This window comes from Prunus mume, linkage group LG8 (genome assembly GCF_029339155.1).
Source record: "Prunus mume cultivar Tortuosa linkage group LG8, ASM2933915v1, whole genome shotgun sequence".
NCBI lineage: Eukaryota > Viridiplantae > Streptophyta > Magnoliopsida > Rosales > Rosaceae > Prunus > Prunus mume.
Genome location: NC_142705.1, coordinates 9,972,685 through 9,988,331, shown reverse-complemented (window position 1 = coordinate 9,988,331; position 15,647 = coordinate 9,972,685). Strand labels below are relative to the sequence as shown.

The window sequence follows — 15,647 nt, the reverse complement described above, 5'->3', positions numbered from 1 at the left end:
GAACATATATGGCTGGAAGAAGTATAGATAAGTTGTCAGTTGAGCAAATGAAGTGCTTAAAGGAGTACATTCCATAAATTACATGATCAGTATTAATCGTAGGTAGGAGGGCGGTTGTGTTAACGCATTTTCGTTAATTATTTTCATAAGCAGCATTAAAGGGAAAATAAAAGTTATTAGCATAACCTTTTGTTCAACTCAAAACCTTTGAAAATTGTCACACTTAAAGGACGCGACAGTAATTTGTGAACGAGTCGCCAGTTTAATATGAGTGTTGCATTCACGTTTCTATATGATCAACCTAGCCACCTACCTGCCTCCTATTTCTAAGAAGATCCAAAATCCAAGCCGCCAAATTCTCATCCGTGGACTCAAAGACTTTGTTTCCTTGTTCAACAGTCAAACCATCACTCTCTCACCATATTTTGCGCGCAGAGAGAGAGAGAGAGAGAGAGAGAGCTGCTGCATGCATTAAGAAGAAGCACTGTCACTCGTGAAGCTCTTTCCTCTTCCTCTATTTATAGCTAAACAACACTCCTTTCACATGTGTGTGTTGTGAGACTCAGAGAGTGAGCTCTTTCTAAATTGCAATACAATGAGGACGTTACAAAATCTACTAGTGATTGTACTCGGTACTTATGTTGTAGCTACGTTGGCTAAAGAAACAACTCAGGATGGTTTCGATGCTAGGAAGGTATGTTCCAGATGATAAATTTTCCATTGCTTTCGTCACTTGTCAGACTTTCAATCAAGATCATATGCTTATTCCTATGTGATATGACCTAATTAACGGTTTTTATTGGTAGTATAACTATAACATAGCATGTAAGACTATCTCACAAGAAAATACTTTTATAAATTACATTGTTATTGACGAAGTGACGTGGCATTGTACTGTAACAGCCTTACATTGTGTACATGGGCGAACTGCCAGGAGCAGAAACTTCCGCCATGGCCAGACACCATAACCTGCTAGTGCAAGCAATCGGAGAGTAATGGCCAGTTTCTTCCTACCATTGGTTTTCAAAGTTTTTGTATACATTTGTAGTTTAATCTCGTCGGTAACAGTGAGCTCTGAGCAGTGTTTGTTTCCAAAGGTCATCAATACATCCCAGCGAGACAAATATTATACTTGACCAATAATTTGCTTTTATATTTCAGTGAAGAAATAGCCAGAGCATCAAGAATTCATAGCTATGGAAGGACCTTCAATGGGTTCGCGGCAAGATTGTTGCCACATGAAGCAAAGGCACTAGCAGGTGCATAGAAAAAGAAAATAAATAAATTCACACACATGCCCTCGAGCGCATGCACATACATACATATATATATATATACACACACACTTGTACTTACTTGTCTTAGTAGAATTCTAATTACCAGAATTTTAGACGCTTGCTTTTGATCTTTATGATTTTTCATTAATTTGTAGAGGAAGATAGTGTTGTATCAGTGTTTCCAAACACTATGCGCAAACTACATACAACAAGGTCATGGGATTTCCTAGGACTGCCAATAAAATTAAAGAAAGGGAACGCTCAAATACAGAGCAATATCATAGTGGGTGTTTTGGATACAGGTTGGTAAAATCTGTCACTCTTATTGCGGGACAACAGTGAAGCGAAGAAATTGATGACTCTTTTATTTTCTGTGTATTGTAGGAATTTACTTGGATGGTCCCAGTTTCAATGATACAGGTTATGGGCCTCCCCCATCTAAATGGAAAGGCAAGTGTGTCAAGGGTGACAACTTCAAAGGCTGCAACAAGTATGTCTCTCACACAACACAACATAATTTCATTGCAAGTTTGGGTTTTGTGCCTAAGATCAAATAGTACAAGCATAAGTGAAATTAATCTATGAACAGTCTCATAAATTCAATGATTGATGAGAACTTTGACTTTTTGCCCTTTCTTGTGCAGCAAGGTAATTGGTGCCAAATATTTTAATCTGGACTCCAACCATCCTTGGCCAGGCAAATTAAGTCCAGTCGACGATGAAGGCCATGGCACTCACACTGCCTCCACCATTGCTGGTATACCCGTCCAAGGAGCCAGCGTATACGGCATTGCGAAAGGGACTGCACGAGGTGGTGCCCCCCTCTCGCGTATCGCTGTGTACAAAGTGTGCTGGCCCTTTAATGGCTGCAGTGACATCGATATGCTGGCCGCGTTCGATGAAGCCATTGCTGATGGAGTGGACTTGATATCCATCTCCATAGGCGGTCACTCGAGGAGTTTCTGGGAAGATCCTATTGCCATTGGATCATTTCATGCCATGAAAAAAGGGATTTTTGTTTCATGCTCAGCTGGGAATGATGGGCCTAGTGAAGGCACTGTCCAGAATGTAGCACCATGGGTTACCACAGTGGCTGCTAATGCAATTGATAGGAAGCTAAAGACAGTAGTCAAGTTGGGTAATGGGAAGAGATTTTCTGTAAGTCTCTCTCTCTCTCTCTCAGAACAGAGATTTATATGATTATATCATGCAGTCTGAGTTAACTGCATTGTTCATTTATTGGTAGGGGAATGCACTCAATACCTACACATTAAAGAAACAAATGTACCCTCTTACAAGTGGAACCCTGGCATCCAACAAGAGTGAAAACAGCTATGGAAATGCAAGGTCTGTATTTTGGCAAAATTATTGTGTTGTCCGTCACATGTGATATTCCTCTCACAATTTGTATGTGGGACGACCTATCATTATATATACGGGATGATCTACATACATATTGTGAGAAGGACAACGCACATATGCTGGGCTTATACAAAGAAAAAAAAAAACTTCGAATATTTGTTCTTTGACAAATGCATTTGGATAATAATATCCTATGACAAATTAATTTGGAGATGATGGCAGTGCTTGTGATAGTTCTACTTTAGACGCGGACAAGGTGAAGGGAAGGATTGTGTACTGCCTAGGGTCTAGTGGCCAGGATTTCACCATCCGAAGGTTGCAGGGTGCCGGAACTCTCATGACACAATATGAGTTGGAAGATTACGCCTATTCTCCCGTGATCCCCGGTACCGGTATCCTTGTCAAGGATGGGATCAAGATTGATCAGTATATTAACTCTACCAAGTATGATCTTTGTGCAGCTTACTAAGAACTGTGTTTTTTTTTTTTGCTTTTCAATTTAAAAAGACTTCTTATCATGAGGAACTGTTTTTATTGAACACTAAGCTGCTTTATGGCTTGGTATGAACTAATTGCAGGAACCCTATGGCTGTCATATACAAAACAAGAACCGTCAAAACTCCAGACGCCCCCGACATTGCTTCTTTCTCAGCCAGAGGACCTCAACGGATAACCCCCAATATCCTCAAGGTACATAAGATGATGAAAATCTCTCTCTCTCTCTCTCCACAACAATTAGGTACTAACTTTTCATGCACAGCCTGATATTTCAGCACCAGGGATAAACATATTAGCGGCATATTCACGTCTGGCATCCATATCTGGTGACCCAGAAGACAAGCGGTTCAGTTTGTTCAATATGATGTCTGGTACATCCATGGCTTGCCCTCATGTAACCGCTGCCGCCGCTTATGTCAAGTCCTTCCACCCAGACTGGTCACCCGCCGCCATCAAGTCCGCTCTCATGACAACTGGTTAGTCTTCCCAAACCACACTTTGTGAAAATCAAGCTCATCAAACAACGACTTAACCAATCTTTTCACTCCCTCTGATTTAGCCACGCCAATTAATACCCGAGTTGGAGGCAACACACTAGGAACAGGAGCAGGACAAGTAAACCCGAAAAAGGCAGCGCATCCCGGGCTCATCTATGACATCACAGTGGATGACTATATCAGCTTCTTGTGCAAGCAAGGCTACAACAGCACCAACATTGGCATACTTGGAGGCAAAAAGAACGTTAGCTGCTCTGACTATAAGCCTCCTCGAGGCACAGACGGCCTCAACTATCCAAGCATGCATTTACATCAACAAGCAAGTGACACTTCAGTTAAAGCTGTCTTCTATAGAAGGGTAACAAACGTAGGGTATGGTAGCTCAGTGTACAAAGTAAAGCTGATTATGCCAAAGTTCTTTTCTATAACAGTCACACCAAGTACCTTGAAATTCACTCGGTTGCATCAGAAGAGGTCTTTTAAGGTTGTGGTGAGTGGTGGCACACCAACTGCAGGGGTGCCTGTGTCTGCTTTACTTGAGTGGGATGATCATAAACACAGTGTTAGGAGCCTGATCACACTGTACAGGGATCCCAGTTAGGTTTCTTTAGCCAACATTTTCTTTTCTTTTTCCTATTAGTCCATTTGTCCCTTGTAAATAAACATTTGGTTATCATGAGACAGTTTCTTGCGATTTCAGATACGTGACTGTCCATATGCATGCTAACAGTTAAGATCCATCCACCAAGTTAACCTACGCTTGGCATTGGCAGGGAATTGCTACAGCAACCAACCATATGGTCACCGAGAAGAACATAATTTTGCCAAAGAATTTAAGAAATAATCTCCTGTGTAAGATTAAACAGAATTGCAGAAGGCACGAAGGAACTGGATTAATTTACCAGCATCTCAAACTCAGTTTTATTGATTTCTTGCAAGACGTATTTGCAACTCAAATCACAAACTTACAAAACAACTGTCAAAATTAAATTTCGGGTTCTTACCTTCACTCCTCTGCTGAATGCTGCTGCCTCTAGGCATAGCAGAAAATACAAGACTGGTTTGTTAAGACACCATTCATTTCCTCATTATGATTCCCAGTGATCAGGCATTCTTGAAAATTATGCATTCTCAAACTACCACTACCATTTGCTTCTCAATGATTTGATAATGAAAAGCTACCCATACATATTGACAGGCAGTACAAAATTTCCAGTCTCCGTCCACACCTTGAAACAACATATAAAGTAAAAGTAAAGGCCTTAAAGATGTACCCAAATTATAGGCACGCATCTTTTCTGTCAATGACTCAATAACCTTCTATAATTAAGGTTAGGTGATCTGCTCTTGACTCAATCTCCAAGAAGTCCTTAAAATAAAAGGACCTGCATGAAAACCAGGAGAGAATCTCTTAACCTGCACTTGGGTTTTAAAGCTCAACAGTGCGCCCGACACTGCCGGCCTTGAAGATTCTTTAGCTTTGTGAGTTTCTTCCTCCTCTTTCTCGCCTCAGCTGCAGCAATTGCATCCGCCAGTTTCCTGTTAGGGTAGATGATTGGTTCATTATTCTTCTCTGGCAAGGCAGAGAACATATGAATAGATTTTTCAGTTGTTGCGGTGTAATCTGACTCAAACCCATTCTCAAGCTTGATACTAGATGCAACTCTTTCATGGTTTACTGATGCAGGAGTAAGGAATATCTCCTTAGGACCATTTTCCTTAGGATAAGGTCCTGTATGCTGATCAGCTCCATCCAGAGGAAACTGAGCTGGCGTTTCATTAAGATCATTTGAAAGTCTGGCTTCCATCGAGACAGAAGCTTCTGCTTTTAATCTAATAGGGAAAGAGCAATGGTGGTTGTCTAACTGTGTAACAGTTCTTGAAGATGAACTAGCACTGTACTGGTTATTAAAAGAAGTTTCTTCTTGTTTATTGTTCACGCACAAGGAGGACTGGGGTTGGAGTCCATTCCCATTATCAAAATGAGGGATGAACCAAGGGCACGGAAATACATATAAAGGAGTTCTTGTTCCATTATTGGTCAAGGGGTTTTCTTGTTCATGAGAAGAATCAGCTGTACCATTAGCTGGCAAAGGGATGTTTGATGGAATGGCCATCGGATTTTGTGATACATGTTGCAACTGAATGGAATTTGAAGACTGAATGATAGAAGGCCAAAAAACTGGTGTAAATGGTGGACGGTTAAACAAGAATAATGGGGAATTACTAGGTGAAGAAGGAGGTATCTGCATCTGCACATAGGCTGACATATTTTCACCTGGCTTTTCCTCCACCTCTGCCTTTATCACCTTAGCCATCTGCAAAATGAGAGAGCATGTCAAGCATTAGAGATTTTATCAAGGTTAAACATCTCTTCAATGTCAGGCATATCTTACCTGAACTTTCAAGTGCTTATTTGTTTTCTCCAAAGACTGATACTCCTTTAAGGCCAACTCCTTTTTCTTCTCATTTAAAAAGCCACCAAAAATGTGAATAAAGTTAGCATTGTCATGATGAGAGAGAGAGAGAGAGAGAGAGAGAGAGAGAGTTGAAAGAAAAGCAAGTTTATAAGAAATAATTGGGGACTAATGCCTACCTTTTTTAAATTTTCATTCTCCGATGCCAGATCAGCAGCTTTTCTGGTTAACTCCTCACACAGAGCCTGTAGAACAAGGAAAGATGCATAATTTGCTAAAGTCTAAATGTCCGATGGCCAAGAATGCAATCTGCACTGGACACATACCATGCAATTTGAGAATAACAAACACAACTCATGAAGATCTATTGTTTTAAAAAAGGAAAAGATAAAAAGTGACAAAAAACAATGCACTTTGTGACTCATTTAATTTACTACCTCAGTGACACATGGTGCAGTGTCATATTATGGTTAGGATAGTCATTACTTGAACAGCAACTACAATCCAATATGTTATTTTACAAAAGCACATATACACATTCATATCATTTAGTTATTCCTGAGACTGCAAAATGCAAGGAGGCCCTCAATTGTGATAAATGATTAGTATAGGACAGGGGAGAATAACAACCACATTTCTCCAGGATCCCAAAGCAGAAATTTTTTGATGAACCCAAAGCAGAAATTTACTCAATACCCTAAAGCCCAAAAACAAAAAGACAAAAAATAATCTCTGGATCCTAGGACAGGAGTAGATACATTACGGAAGCACAAAAAATGGTTTTGTATAGCATAACTGGTATAACCTAATTACCAAACAGAAGCTTGTATTATAGGGAATTGAACCCATACTCCTGTTGCCTGTAGTGTCAAAATGCTTTCACAATTTTCCAAGCCATAAAATAGCAATAACTATCTAGCAGAACATTGTTCTCGTTGTTCACCATTTGATAAAATGAAGACACAATGACATCAACAGACTTGAATTAAATACAAGGAACAAATGCAACCTTTACCATATTGAGTATATATATAGAACATATTGATAGTCATAAAATTTCCTCCCCATCCCTCTTAAACACTCCTGGGAAAAAGAAAAAAAAAATATTGATATGCAATAAGTAGAGTAACATCAGCTTACCTGCCTCCGACGAATTGTCTGCCTGGCTGACTCTCTGTTGGCCAATATTCTGCGTATTCTCCGCTCTTCCTTCTCCTCCTGAACAAGGTAAACATTAGTTAAAACTAGAAAAGAAAAAGTAGTCACAGAACATCACTTTAGCAGGAAGAAGTTTAAAAGCTCAGTACCTCAGTTAAATTCCGCCTTGACTTGCTGCAACTGAATGATGGGTAACTTGTAGTGCAAATTGGACTTAACTTTGTTACTTCAGCATCATGCTCAGCCTTCACAATCTCATTGCTCAGAACCTGCTCGGTCTTCAGCGGTTCTGTTACAACATTTGTGCAAACCGTTTCACATTGCCGCAGACCTGTTACTGCTGGGTCCTGCTATATCAAAAATAAAATAAAAATAAAAAAATTCATCAAGTCCTGCAGAAAATAGTGTGATTTGGTGACAGAGCCCATTTTATTTGGGAGATTGGATAGCATGAATTTTTAGTACATTTGTCGATAAACTTATTTTGGACTGGAGTATTGACGTCACCGTTTAACAGACTACCACACCCTCCGCCGTTGTAAATTTGGCGCACTTCACATAATTTTACTCAAATATCATTGGACTGGCTAACCATATTTGGACAAATCCTAATGGTGATGTAATTTGCATACTTGAAAAAGGATTCTAGCCGAACTGGCCATGGACTCGGCCCCATTACCATGTACGTCATTTGTCTCCTATCCTGACGTTAATATCATTAAATTCTGGTCATATATGCATTCAAATGGTTACATTTATATCAATGTTTAAAATTTCTTGTCTCGTTGCTTGGATTGGGTGGAGTCAGAAACATTGTCATGGGGGTTCAAGCTTAAATAGCTATAAGTTTAAAGAAAAACATAATAAACTCATCTATTAACACAAAATTCTTTGTATTGATTCATAAATCATTAGAAATCTCGTTGGAATCTTATAAACTACAATATTCATAATTTCAAATTTTTAAAAGTCACCAATAAACAACTCATAACATACAATAAGCCAAAAAGAAAATAAGTATAAATAAACTGCATAGCCAAGCCCAGGTGTTTACTCAAAAGAAAATTGATAAATGGTCACTTGTTTGGTTTTGCACATGGACTAGAAGGGTCAAAACTAAGGATATAATATATAAAAATCAAAATACATATATGAATTATGACCAAATTTGAAAGTTGAGAAGGGTCAAGTGACACTCCCGAGCCTTCGTTGGCTCCACCAGTGTTCGTTTGGTAACTGAACTACCGAAAACTCACATTTGGATCGAGCCTTCAATGCGCAGAAAGTTCAAAAATAAGTTGATATAAACGCACTTATCAACCACTACAATTCTTTTCTAAAAAAGGGTGAGCTTACTTTGAAAACATTTTACGTTTTTTGAACTTAGAATCAATGCTTAAAACTAAATGGTGACAATGCTATTACCCAATTCCAAAGTTGTTTACTTTATTTTCTCTGAAACAACCCCAAATGGGTAAGGAGCCATTCCTCCGCCAATAAGTCCATTGTTTGTTTCATAAAGCATTCACTCAGCCGAATCTTTGAATTTATCCCATTCAAGTAAAATTTCTTCTGTTACTCTTTTCTTTTATTATCCAACAAATAAAAAGTCTCTTTTTAAAATGGATACATAAAATATCTCGATAATCATATAAATATAATGACAATAACGGTGCTAAAATTAAAAAAAACCAATCACAGAAACAAACCTGAGGAAGATCCGGACAGGTGGGAACAGGGTCAACCGGGTTCAAACCCAAATGACCCGGAGGAGACTCGCTCTTGACTCGCTTCTTGGCCCGCTTCCCTTTCAGCCCCCAATTCCCCGTGGATTCAGCGCCGCTACTCTCCCGCATCGCCAAATGCGCCAAATCCGCGAGCGCCTCCGCCGCCTCGAGCTCCTCCTTCACCATCCGATCCGCCGCGCCGCCAAACCTATCCACCGAAACGCCCGTCGCAGAGCCAGACGAAGACGACGATGACGAAGCCGCCGCCGTGGAGCCAGTCGAGCTCGAAAACGACCGTCGTTCGGAAGAAACCATGCCTCCTGCCGCTCAGGAAACAAACACAGAGCAAGTGTTTGTGTATTTGAGCGTGAGAAAGTTGAGTGTACTTGGTTTATTTCTTCAGCACGCGGTAAGCTAGTGAAGCGCGACAGAAAGACAGAGAGAGAGAGAGAGAGGGGGTTACTGGTTCGAAAGCAAAGAGCGCAGGGTTGTGAGAGAGTGCCACTTGTCAAGCCACCTCAGGCCACGACGTCTTCGCTAAATCGACCTCCATATATCTCCGCACGCCACGTTTCACTCTGTAGCCGATTGTGCTCGTGTGGCCTCGCACGTGGGAGGAGTGGGGGGTGCCGCACAAGTGGCTTTGGGGACGCTCTCCACGTGGATTTATTTGTTGTCTTGCGCTTTCTCGATGCGGTTAATTTTGGTGGCGAGGTGGATACGTGGAGGTCGGTGGAGCCAGAAGGTGAGTTTTTTTAACCGCGCGATGAAGACAGAGATTTTACTGCTTGAGTAGACAGCTGAACTGAAGTGGTAAGGTACGGTTACAGCTGTGACCGGTGGGTCCCACTGGTTGCTGTTGTGTTGTGCTGAGCTGACAACCTTTTTCAAGTCTAGGGTCAATTTGGTGAAAAGCACTGTCGGGCTTTGGGCTAACATTCAGTTTCCTCAAGTATTGGGGATATTTCGGTACTCGTTGGCCCAACCCCAACCCAATTGCAGTGTCCAAAGGAAATTTCTTCGTTTGTTTATCTCTGTTTTTCCAATTAATCTCTGTTCCTTCCTATTTTTTGTTTAGAGCGGATGTGATCGCCATTCTGCATCTGAGTTCGAATACTCCTCTCCGTAGTTTAGATTAGGATAAAAGTAGGACATCGTTATATAAAAAATATATATATACAAATGTAGATTGGATTAAATTAATGTGATCTCCACTCCGCCCTTTTTTTCTTGTGCAGTAACTTAAATGTGGATTAATGTACATACATTGGCAACATTTTCAAATGTAGTTTTTCATTGGCTCTGACAAGATCACGGGTTGCATATATAAACGTGAAATATTGCTTCTTCATTTTTTTTAACCTGAATTTTACGTCAGCAGATGATCCTGTGTATGCTTTATAACTTCTGTTACTGAATTCACTCCATATTTCCCAAACCATTTATATATACCATGAGCTAGCAGCAGCACTAAATTTTTAAACAAAAAAACACTTGGCTGAGTTCTAAAAGAAGAGCATTTGTGAATCTGATAGTAAGTTGAAGCAGTGGGCTTCTACTTGGGAAAATTGTCAAACTTCACCTGGCTCACCTACATTCCCCTTTCACTATAGTGGACCAAACACAACCAGTAGGCAGTAAGAAGATAATGCAATAACCATTCTAAAAAGTTGAGTTGACAGGAAGCTGATGAGATATGTAATTATTTACATTCTCTAAAATATCCATTAGGCAAGGTGCACAAAACTGATTATGATGATCATGATAAGCGCAGTTTAATCACCAGAGGTCTTATCGCCATTATTGACGTCTGAGGTGGAATTCGACGTTGGCGATGGGAGACCAGGGAACCTCCTGTAGTAGGATGGTGTGGGGGGAGACCTTGGAGAGTTAACAAACTCCAGGGCCTGCATTCTCAGCTCTACTGGGTAATCAGCAACACAACCGATTCTCGGGCCAGCTCCTGTTGACCACTTGAGCGATAGCTGGTGCCCGAGTTGGTATGATTTCGCTGATGAGTTCCTGGAGTTGATCCTCTGCAATATCTTATTCTTAGGCACCTCAGCTCTTGGACTATGCAGACCACCAGATAAAGTCCTTTTGTAATCACGTTTTGCTTCTGCTTGGAGAAGTTCAGTGGATTCTGGGGACTGGGATTTCTCCGTCTCCACTTCTTCTGGAACTTCAGGTTTAGGAGCTTCAATGTTGGTTGACATTTTAAATGTAGTCCCACCATTATACTTCCCTTCATCATAGCCATCAGATTCGTCACTTGGCTTGCGTATCTGAAGAACAAAATAGTTGAGACATACCATTAGCAAAAGGCAGATTAATGCATCAAATACGTTTTAAATGTAGTCCCGTCATTATACTTGCTCATCAAGGTTTTGACCAATCCAGGGTTCAACTGGGGTACATTGGGCCAAACCCTGATTTTGTTTTCTAGGTTGCTATTTTATCATAAAAACTCTGCAGAATCACATATATGCACGAGTACCTGAACTTCATCAAGGTTCACTCCTTTTTCCTTGAAAAAGGATAATAAGGTATCAAGCCTGTCATCTGTTGGCCGGTAATGACCACTATATGCAGAGATGGACTGACAAGTGAAAGCATAAGGATCAGATACGATAAATCAACATACTGTATCAGAACTTTGCCTTACAAAATATTGCGTGTGGTTGAGGTTGTGGGTGTTAATTCTTTTATGTTTGATTAGAGATTGAACATGGCCACTGTAAAAGTTTACCTTCAAAACTCCATGCTCTGCCTCAAGCCTTCCAGCAGCTATTGTTGCTCCTCCAGCCAAGAAGCTAGAATGATGGAAAACCCCTTTCTTTTTCTGGAAACAATCAACAATGTATTAGTTGTTTCGGATAACAACAGCGAATTCAAATACGGGAATTTTGTCAAACAAAAAAGAAAGGTCTTATGTTGTTCAACTCTTACCTCACCGGCATACAGTTTCTTAGAGGTGCTCATAACAAATATCCACTTAGCTCCTGGCGATCTGTCCTTTGTATCAAGAAGCTCTCGAGTTTGTGAATGAACAATTAGCCCTTCAGCAACATCATATTCATAATGCACCCTCTCTTGCTAAATTCATCAACGGCGGCAGAAAAGTGGTTAAAATAAAGAACATCAAGTTTCATAAAATCATGTATCAAAATTTACTTGATAACTATATTAAATTGATTCATAGAAGAACGTACAGGTCCAAGATATTTGATGCACTGTAGTCGAAGCTTTGATCTGCTACATTCTTTGAGATCAAGCTCTTTTCCATCTCCTACATCCAACCTGCAAAGAAAAAAGTTAGAAACAAAAACCAAAAATCAAACATTCATGGAGGAAAAAGATGGAGAATAGTGAGTATGAGATTGAGAGGGAACATGAGAGTGGGGAGGAGTAACAAAAGTGAAAACAAAAACTAAAAACTGAAATATATTCGAAATTGTTTTCACTTTTGTTACTCCTCCCTCCCATCCTCCCCTCTCATCCTCTCTCTCAATCTAATCCTCCCTCACATTCTCACTTTCATTTTCCTCAGTACTCTAACACAAAAAATGAAAACTAAAAACTAAAATTGAAATGGTTATCAAACGGCCCTAAGCGAGTAATCAAATGCTTCAACCTTTTTTTTCGTTTTCTTCTTTCTTTTAAATCCCTTTTATTTTAGCCAATTAGCATCTAGTGAGGAAAAAATATGGTAATTTTACTTACCAGTAAAAAAATGGCTGACCAGCATCCGCTTTACTCCACTCTTCATAATAGACATGCAAGCTATGCCCATACCTATGCCTTGGATCAATCTACACACCCACCCAAAGTGCAATTCAGTAAATACAAAGACAATCAAATGATAAACAAGAATTAAATATATATATATATATATATAATCCAAATAATTGAATTTTATTTATGAAAAATAATTACAGCTTCAATCCAATGCTGAAAAGCCAATTTCTGTGCTTTGGCGTCTTTGGAGAGTCCCTTGCCCACCTGCCCAAAAGTCCAAAATTTCACACAACATTATTACACTCTCTCTCTCTCTCACTTCATAACCAAAATTCAACAGAGAGAAATTACCCACAATTTATTTTTCTTTTCTGATCCAAACCCAGAAATTAAAATTTAATTTCTCAAAACAAAGAAAAAACCAAAAACCAAAATAAAAAATTGGTACCTTGGAAGCATTCTTGCCGACACGGTTCCACTTTGAAGTCGCAGATTCAGTCGTATTGTTATCAAAGAATGAAATCGTGGTGCGATTCAATCTCCAAGAGTCTATCGCTTGCCACCTTCAATTCATAAATACCCCTCATTTTTCAGTTAATTTCCAAAAAATAAAAAAATTAATAATATTTGAGTGTGTGGTGCTTGTTCTTGAGAACGCTGAACAGTTGGAAAGAAAAGAAAAGAAAAAAAAGCGAAAGCATAGAGATTTGGTATACTCTCACCAGTACTCTTCCGCCACGACGGCGGTGTCAGCTAACCTACGCCGGGTGCGGTAACTCCGGTACACCTTCTGAACCTTCACAGCGGCCGTCGACACGGACCACCCGCCCGTCGGCGCGTCAGTCTCACTCGCCATCATCCCGCCGTTAGTCAACGGAACCACTTCGTTGAATGAGGCGTCGCATTTGGGGTCAACGGCGGGCATTTCGGAGACCCGGAAGTTGCGAGAACCGAGGTCGCTGAGAGAGAAAGAAGAGAATGGAGGCTTGTCGAAGGTCGGGAGCGTCTGAGTCTGAGTTTCCACCTCCATTTTGATCAAAGAGACAGAGTTGGGAAAATATTTATTGATTTTTGGATGGGGTTTGTTTTACCGGGAAACCTACCTGTCAACTTTTTAATTCATTTCTGGATTTTCTGGGAAGGAGATTATTTGCGTGCTACTCGCCTCGAGTACAGATTGGGCAGCGTACTCGCTTCAGTGCCTAGGCTGAGCTGCTGCTGCTGAGATAGTGAGAGCAGACGGGATGCTTCCCATGAATTTATAGGGGAATGAAAATGATGAGAGAAGCAGAGAATGAGTATTTGTATTTCAGAGTGAATCACGTGCTTCGCATTCTGTTTCTGCATTTCAATTTTCTTTTTTCTTTTTTTTCTATTTTCCATTGCAAAAGATATTTTGACATGTGGAATCGTGCAACATCATGTAAAGATGGCACTGGACTTGGACCCCAAACAATTAAAAACAATCTTATTTGTAATTCCTTTTTTTTTGGTCAAGACAATCTTATTTGTAATTCAATTCCTTCTTAGTAAATTTAGGTTTTAGTCAAAAAAAAAAAAATTTTAATTTTGGAAAAAAAGCTTTTTACAAAAAGAAAAAACCTCTCAACTTTCAAATCAAAGATATGTAAATGATTCCTTTTTTTTTACAAAATTTATCTCTCCTTTGTGTTTTTTCAAAGTCTCCCGGATACCAAAAATGTATTCAAGACTTCAAATGTGTACTAAGAATCTTAGACCAATTAAAAAGGCCCAAATATTATATTTGTATTGTGAAATTCATCAGTATGAGAGTATGAGAGTAGTTGGCCAACTTATTAAGGAGTAAAGAGGTGCATATCTTTTTCTCTTAGGAAAATCCCTTGGAGATTCCGGAATCTGCTCCTCTGCTAGTACCCATCATATATTCGACTAAATGAGGCTTTGCATTTTGGAAAATGTCAAAAGATAGAGAAATATTTTATAGAGCCAAAATAGACAAAAATGCCCTTATTTATTTTTGGACTGGAATCATTTATGTTAGCATGTCTTTAGTTTGAAAGTTAATAGGTTTTTCTGTCTTTTTAGGAAAAAATTTGGCTTTTTCCAAAAGTGAATATTTTTTTTTTTGTAGCTAAAACCTAAATTTACTTTTGAGGATCTATTTTTGAGCTTTTAGCTTTCCAAATATTTCTCATTCTCTAAAAAATTTATGGCTCCACCACGCTTCCGACTTTCTACAATTAACTAGGGTAACTGACTCGTGCTCTACTTTCTTTCTGATACTTAATACTTACTTTCACACCGAAGCTTTTTATATATCTCGAGCTGGTACAAAATGCATACCTAAATGCTCCAATTCATTTATCCAACCAACAATATTTACTATACTTGACAATCAGTGCACACCAAGGTCTCTCGTTTTTATTGTTGTAGATCATCCACACTCCAAAAGAAAGTCAATCACTTTTTCTTTGCACTTAAATGGAGACAAAAAAACATTCAAAACAACTCAAATAGCAAGTCAAACTTCAAGTGGGTGGGGGGGTATTTTTGAATTTTGAAAAAATATAAAATAGGACACATCAAGCTTCATTATGTAATTTGTTTAACTGGATTTTTTTAGACAAAATGTGATAAAATTTTATTAAATCAATATGAATAAGGAGTACAAAGGACATATATTGTAAATGAAGTCATCCAAATAAAACAATATAGTAGACATGGGTAAAATTTTTCAATGACCTGAGTCAGCTGAAAAGTTAAAACGATTTAGAGAAAATCGCTATTGAAAATAACTTTTCTATAACTCCTTTCAACCGCAATAATTTCTCTGAATATAGTCCAATGACAACAAGAATCAAAACTAAACACTAACCGGCATGACTCTCCTAGAGAAACTAAGAATACCAAGCAAACTCAACTAAGTTTTTAGAATCATGAGGGAACTAAACACAGAAAACTCATAAAGTTTTTTGAATTTATTGAACATAC

General features: G+C 39.2%; 3 protein-coding genes across 4 annotated transcripts; 1 reads left to right on the top strand and 2 right to left on the bottom strand.

Moving 5' to 3' along the window:
- Nucleotides 1-540: 540 nt before the first annotated feature.
- LOC103339847 (Subtilisin-like serine endopeptidase family protein) lies at nucleotides 541-4,235 on the top strand. The gene is made up of 11 exons (XM_089043272.1): nucleotides 541-694; nucleotides 904-992; nucleotides 1,162-1,259; nucleotides 1,433-1,579; nucleotides 1,662-1,767; nucleotides 1,922-2,435; nucleotides 2,524-2,624; nucleotides 2,862-3,083; nucleotides 3,218-3,329; nucleotides 3,400-3,613; nucleotides 3,697-4,235. Exons 1-11 carry the CDS (start codon nucleotides 596-598, stop codon nucleotides 4,233-4,235), a joined length of 2,241 nt encoding a protein of 746 aa, XP_088899398.1. The 5' UTR covers nucleotides 541-595.
- Nucleotides 4,236-4,695: 460 nt separating this feature from the next.
- Nucleotides 4,696-9,458, bottom strand: LOC103339848 (Basic-leucine zipper (bZIP) transcription factor family protein). Of its 2 annotated transcripts, none has more exons than XM_089042756.1 (6): nucleotides 8,919-9,458; nucleotides 7,359-7,556; nucleotides 7,192-7,269; nucleotides 6,231-6,296; nucleotides 6,031-6,096; nucleotides 4,696-5,952 (listed from the first exon to the last, which is right to left on the bottom strand). In XM_089042756.1, exons 1-6 carry the CDS (start codon nucleotides 9,249-9,251, stop codon nucleotides 5,071-5,073), a joined length of 1,623 nt encoding a protein of 540 aa, XP_088898882.1. In that variant the 5' UTR covers nucleotides 9,252-9,458; the 3' UTR covers nucleotides 4,696-5,070. The 2 variants fall into 2 exon arrangements, with proteins under 2 accessions (XP_088898882.1, XP_088898881.1); XM_089042755.1 differs by having other exon boundaries at nucleotides 7,359-7,559; nucleotides 8,919-9,452.
- Nucleotides 9,459-10,567: 1,109 nt separating this feature from the next.
- On the bottom strand, nucleotides 10,568-13,946 carry LOC103339711 (IQ domain-containing protein IQM3-like). Its single transcript, XM_008243047.3, has 9 exons — nucleotides 13,397-13,946; nucleotides 13,123-13,237; nucleotides 12,873-12,938; nucleotides 12,660-12,748; nucleotides 12,149-12,236; nucleotides 11,886-12,032; nucleotides 11,686-11,778; nucleotides 11,434-11,535; nucleotides 10,568-11,221 (listed from the first exon to the last, which is right to left on the bottom strand). Exons 1-9 carry the CDS (start codon nucleotides 13,702-13,704, stop codon nucleotides 10,712-10,714), a joined length of 1,518 nt encoding a protein of 505 aa, XP_008241269.2. The 5' UTR covers nucleotides 13,705-13,946; the 3' UTR covers nucleotides 10,568-10,711.
- Between the last annotated feature and the right edge of the window lie 1,701 nt (nucleotides 13,947-15,647).

Bases quoted from the DNA above. Each gene is read 5' to 3' on its own strand.
- LOC103339847 (XM_089043272.1), top strand. From the start codon at position 596: ATGAGGACGTTACAAAATCTACTAGTGATTGTACTCGGTACTTATGTT. The intron at 1,768-1,921 runs GTATGTCTCTCA...TTTCTTGTGCAG, and splicing joins AACTTCAAAGGCTGCAACAA to CAAGGTAATTGGTGCCAAAT. The intron at 3,330-3,399 runs GTACATAAGATG...TTTCATGCACAG, and splicing joins TAACCCCCAATATCCTCAAG to CCTGATATTTCAGCACCAGG.
- LOC103339848 (XM_089042755.1), bottom strand. From the start codon at position 9,251: ATGGTTTCTTCCGAACGACGGTCGTTTTCGAGCTCGACTGGCTCCACG. The intron at 6,297-7,191 runs GTAAGCTGATGT...CTTGTTCTACAG, and splicing joins AGACAATTCGTCGGAGGCAG to GCTCTGTGTGAGGAGTTAAC. The intron at 5,953-6,030 runs GTAAGATATGCC...CTCATTTTGCAG, and splicing joins ATAAGCACTTGAAAGTTCAG to ATGGCTAAGGTGATAAAGGC.
- LOC103339711 (XM_008243047.3), bottom strand. From the start codon at position 13,704: ATGGAGGTGGAAACTCAGACTCAGACGCTCCCGACCTTCGACAAGCCT. The intron at 12,237-12,659 runs GTAAGTAAAATT...TTTTCTTTGCAG, and splicing joins GGTCAGCCATTTTTTTACTG to GTTGGATGTAGGAGATGGAA. The intron at 11,779-11,885 runs GTAAGAGTTGAA...GATTGTTTCCAG, and splicing joins AGAAACTGTATGCCGGTGAG to AAAAAGAAAGGGGTTTTCCA.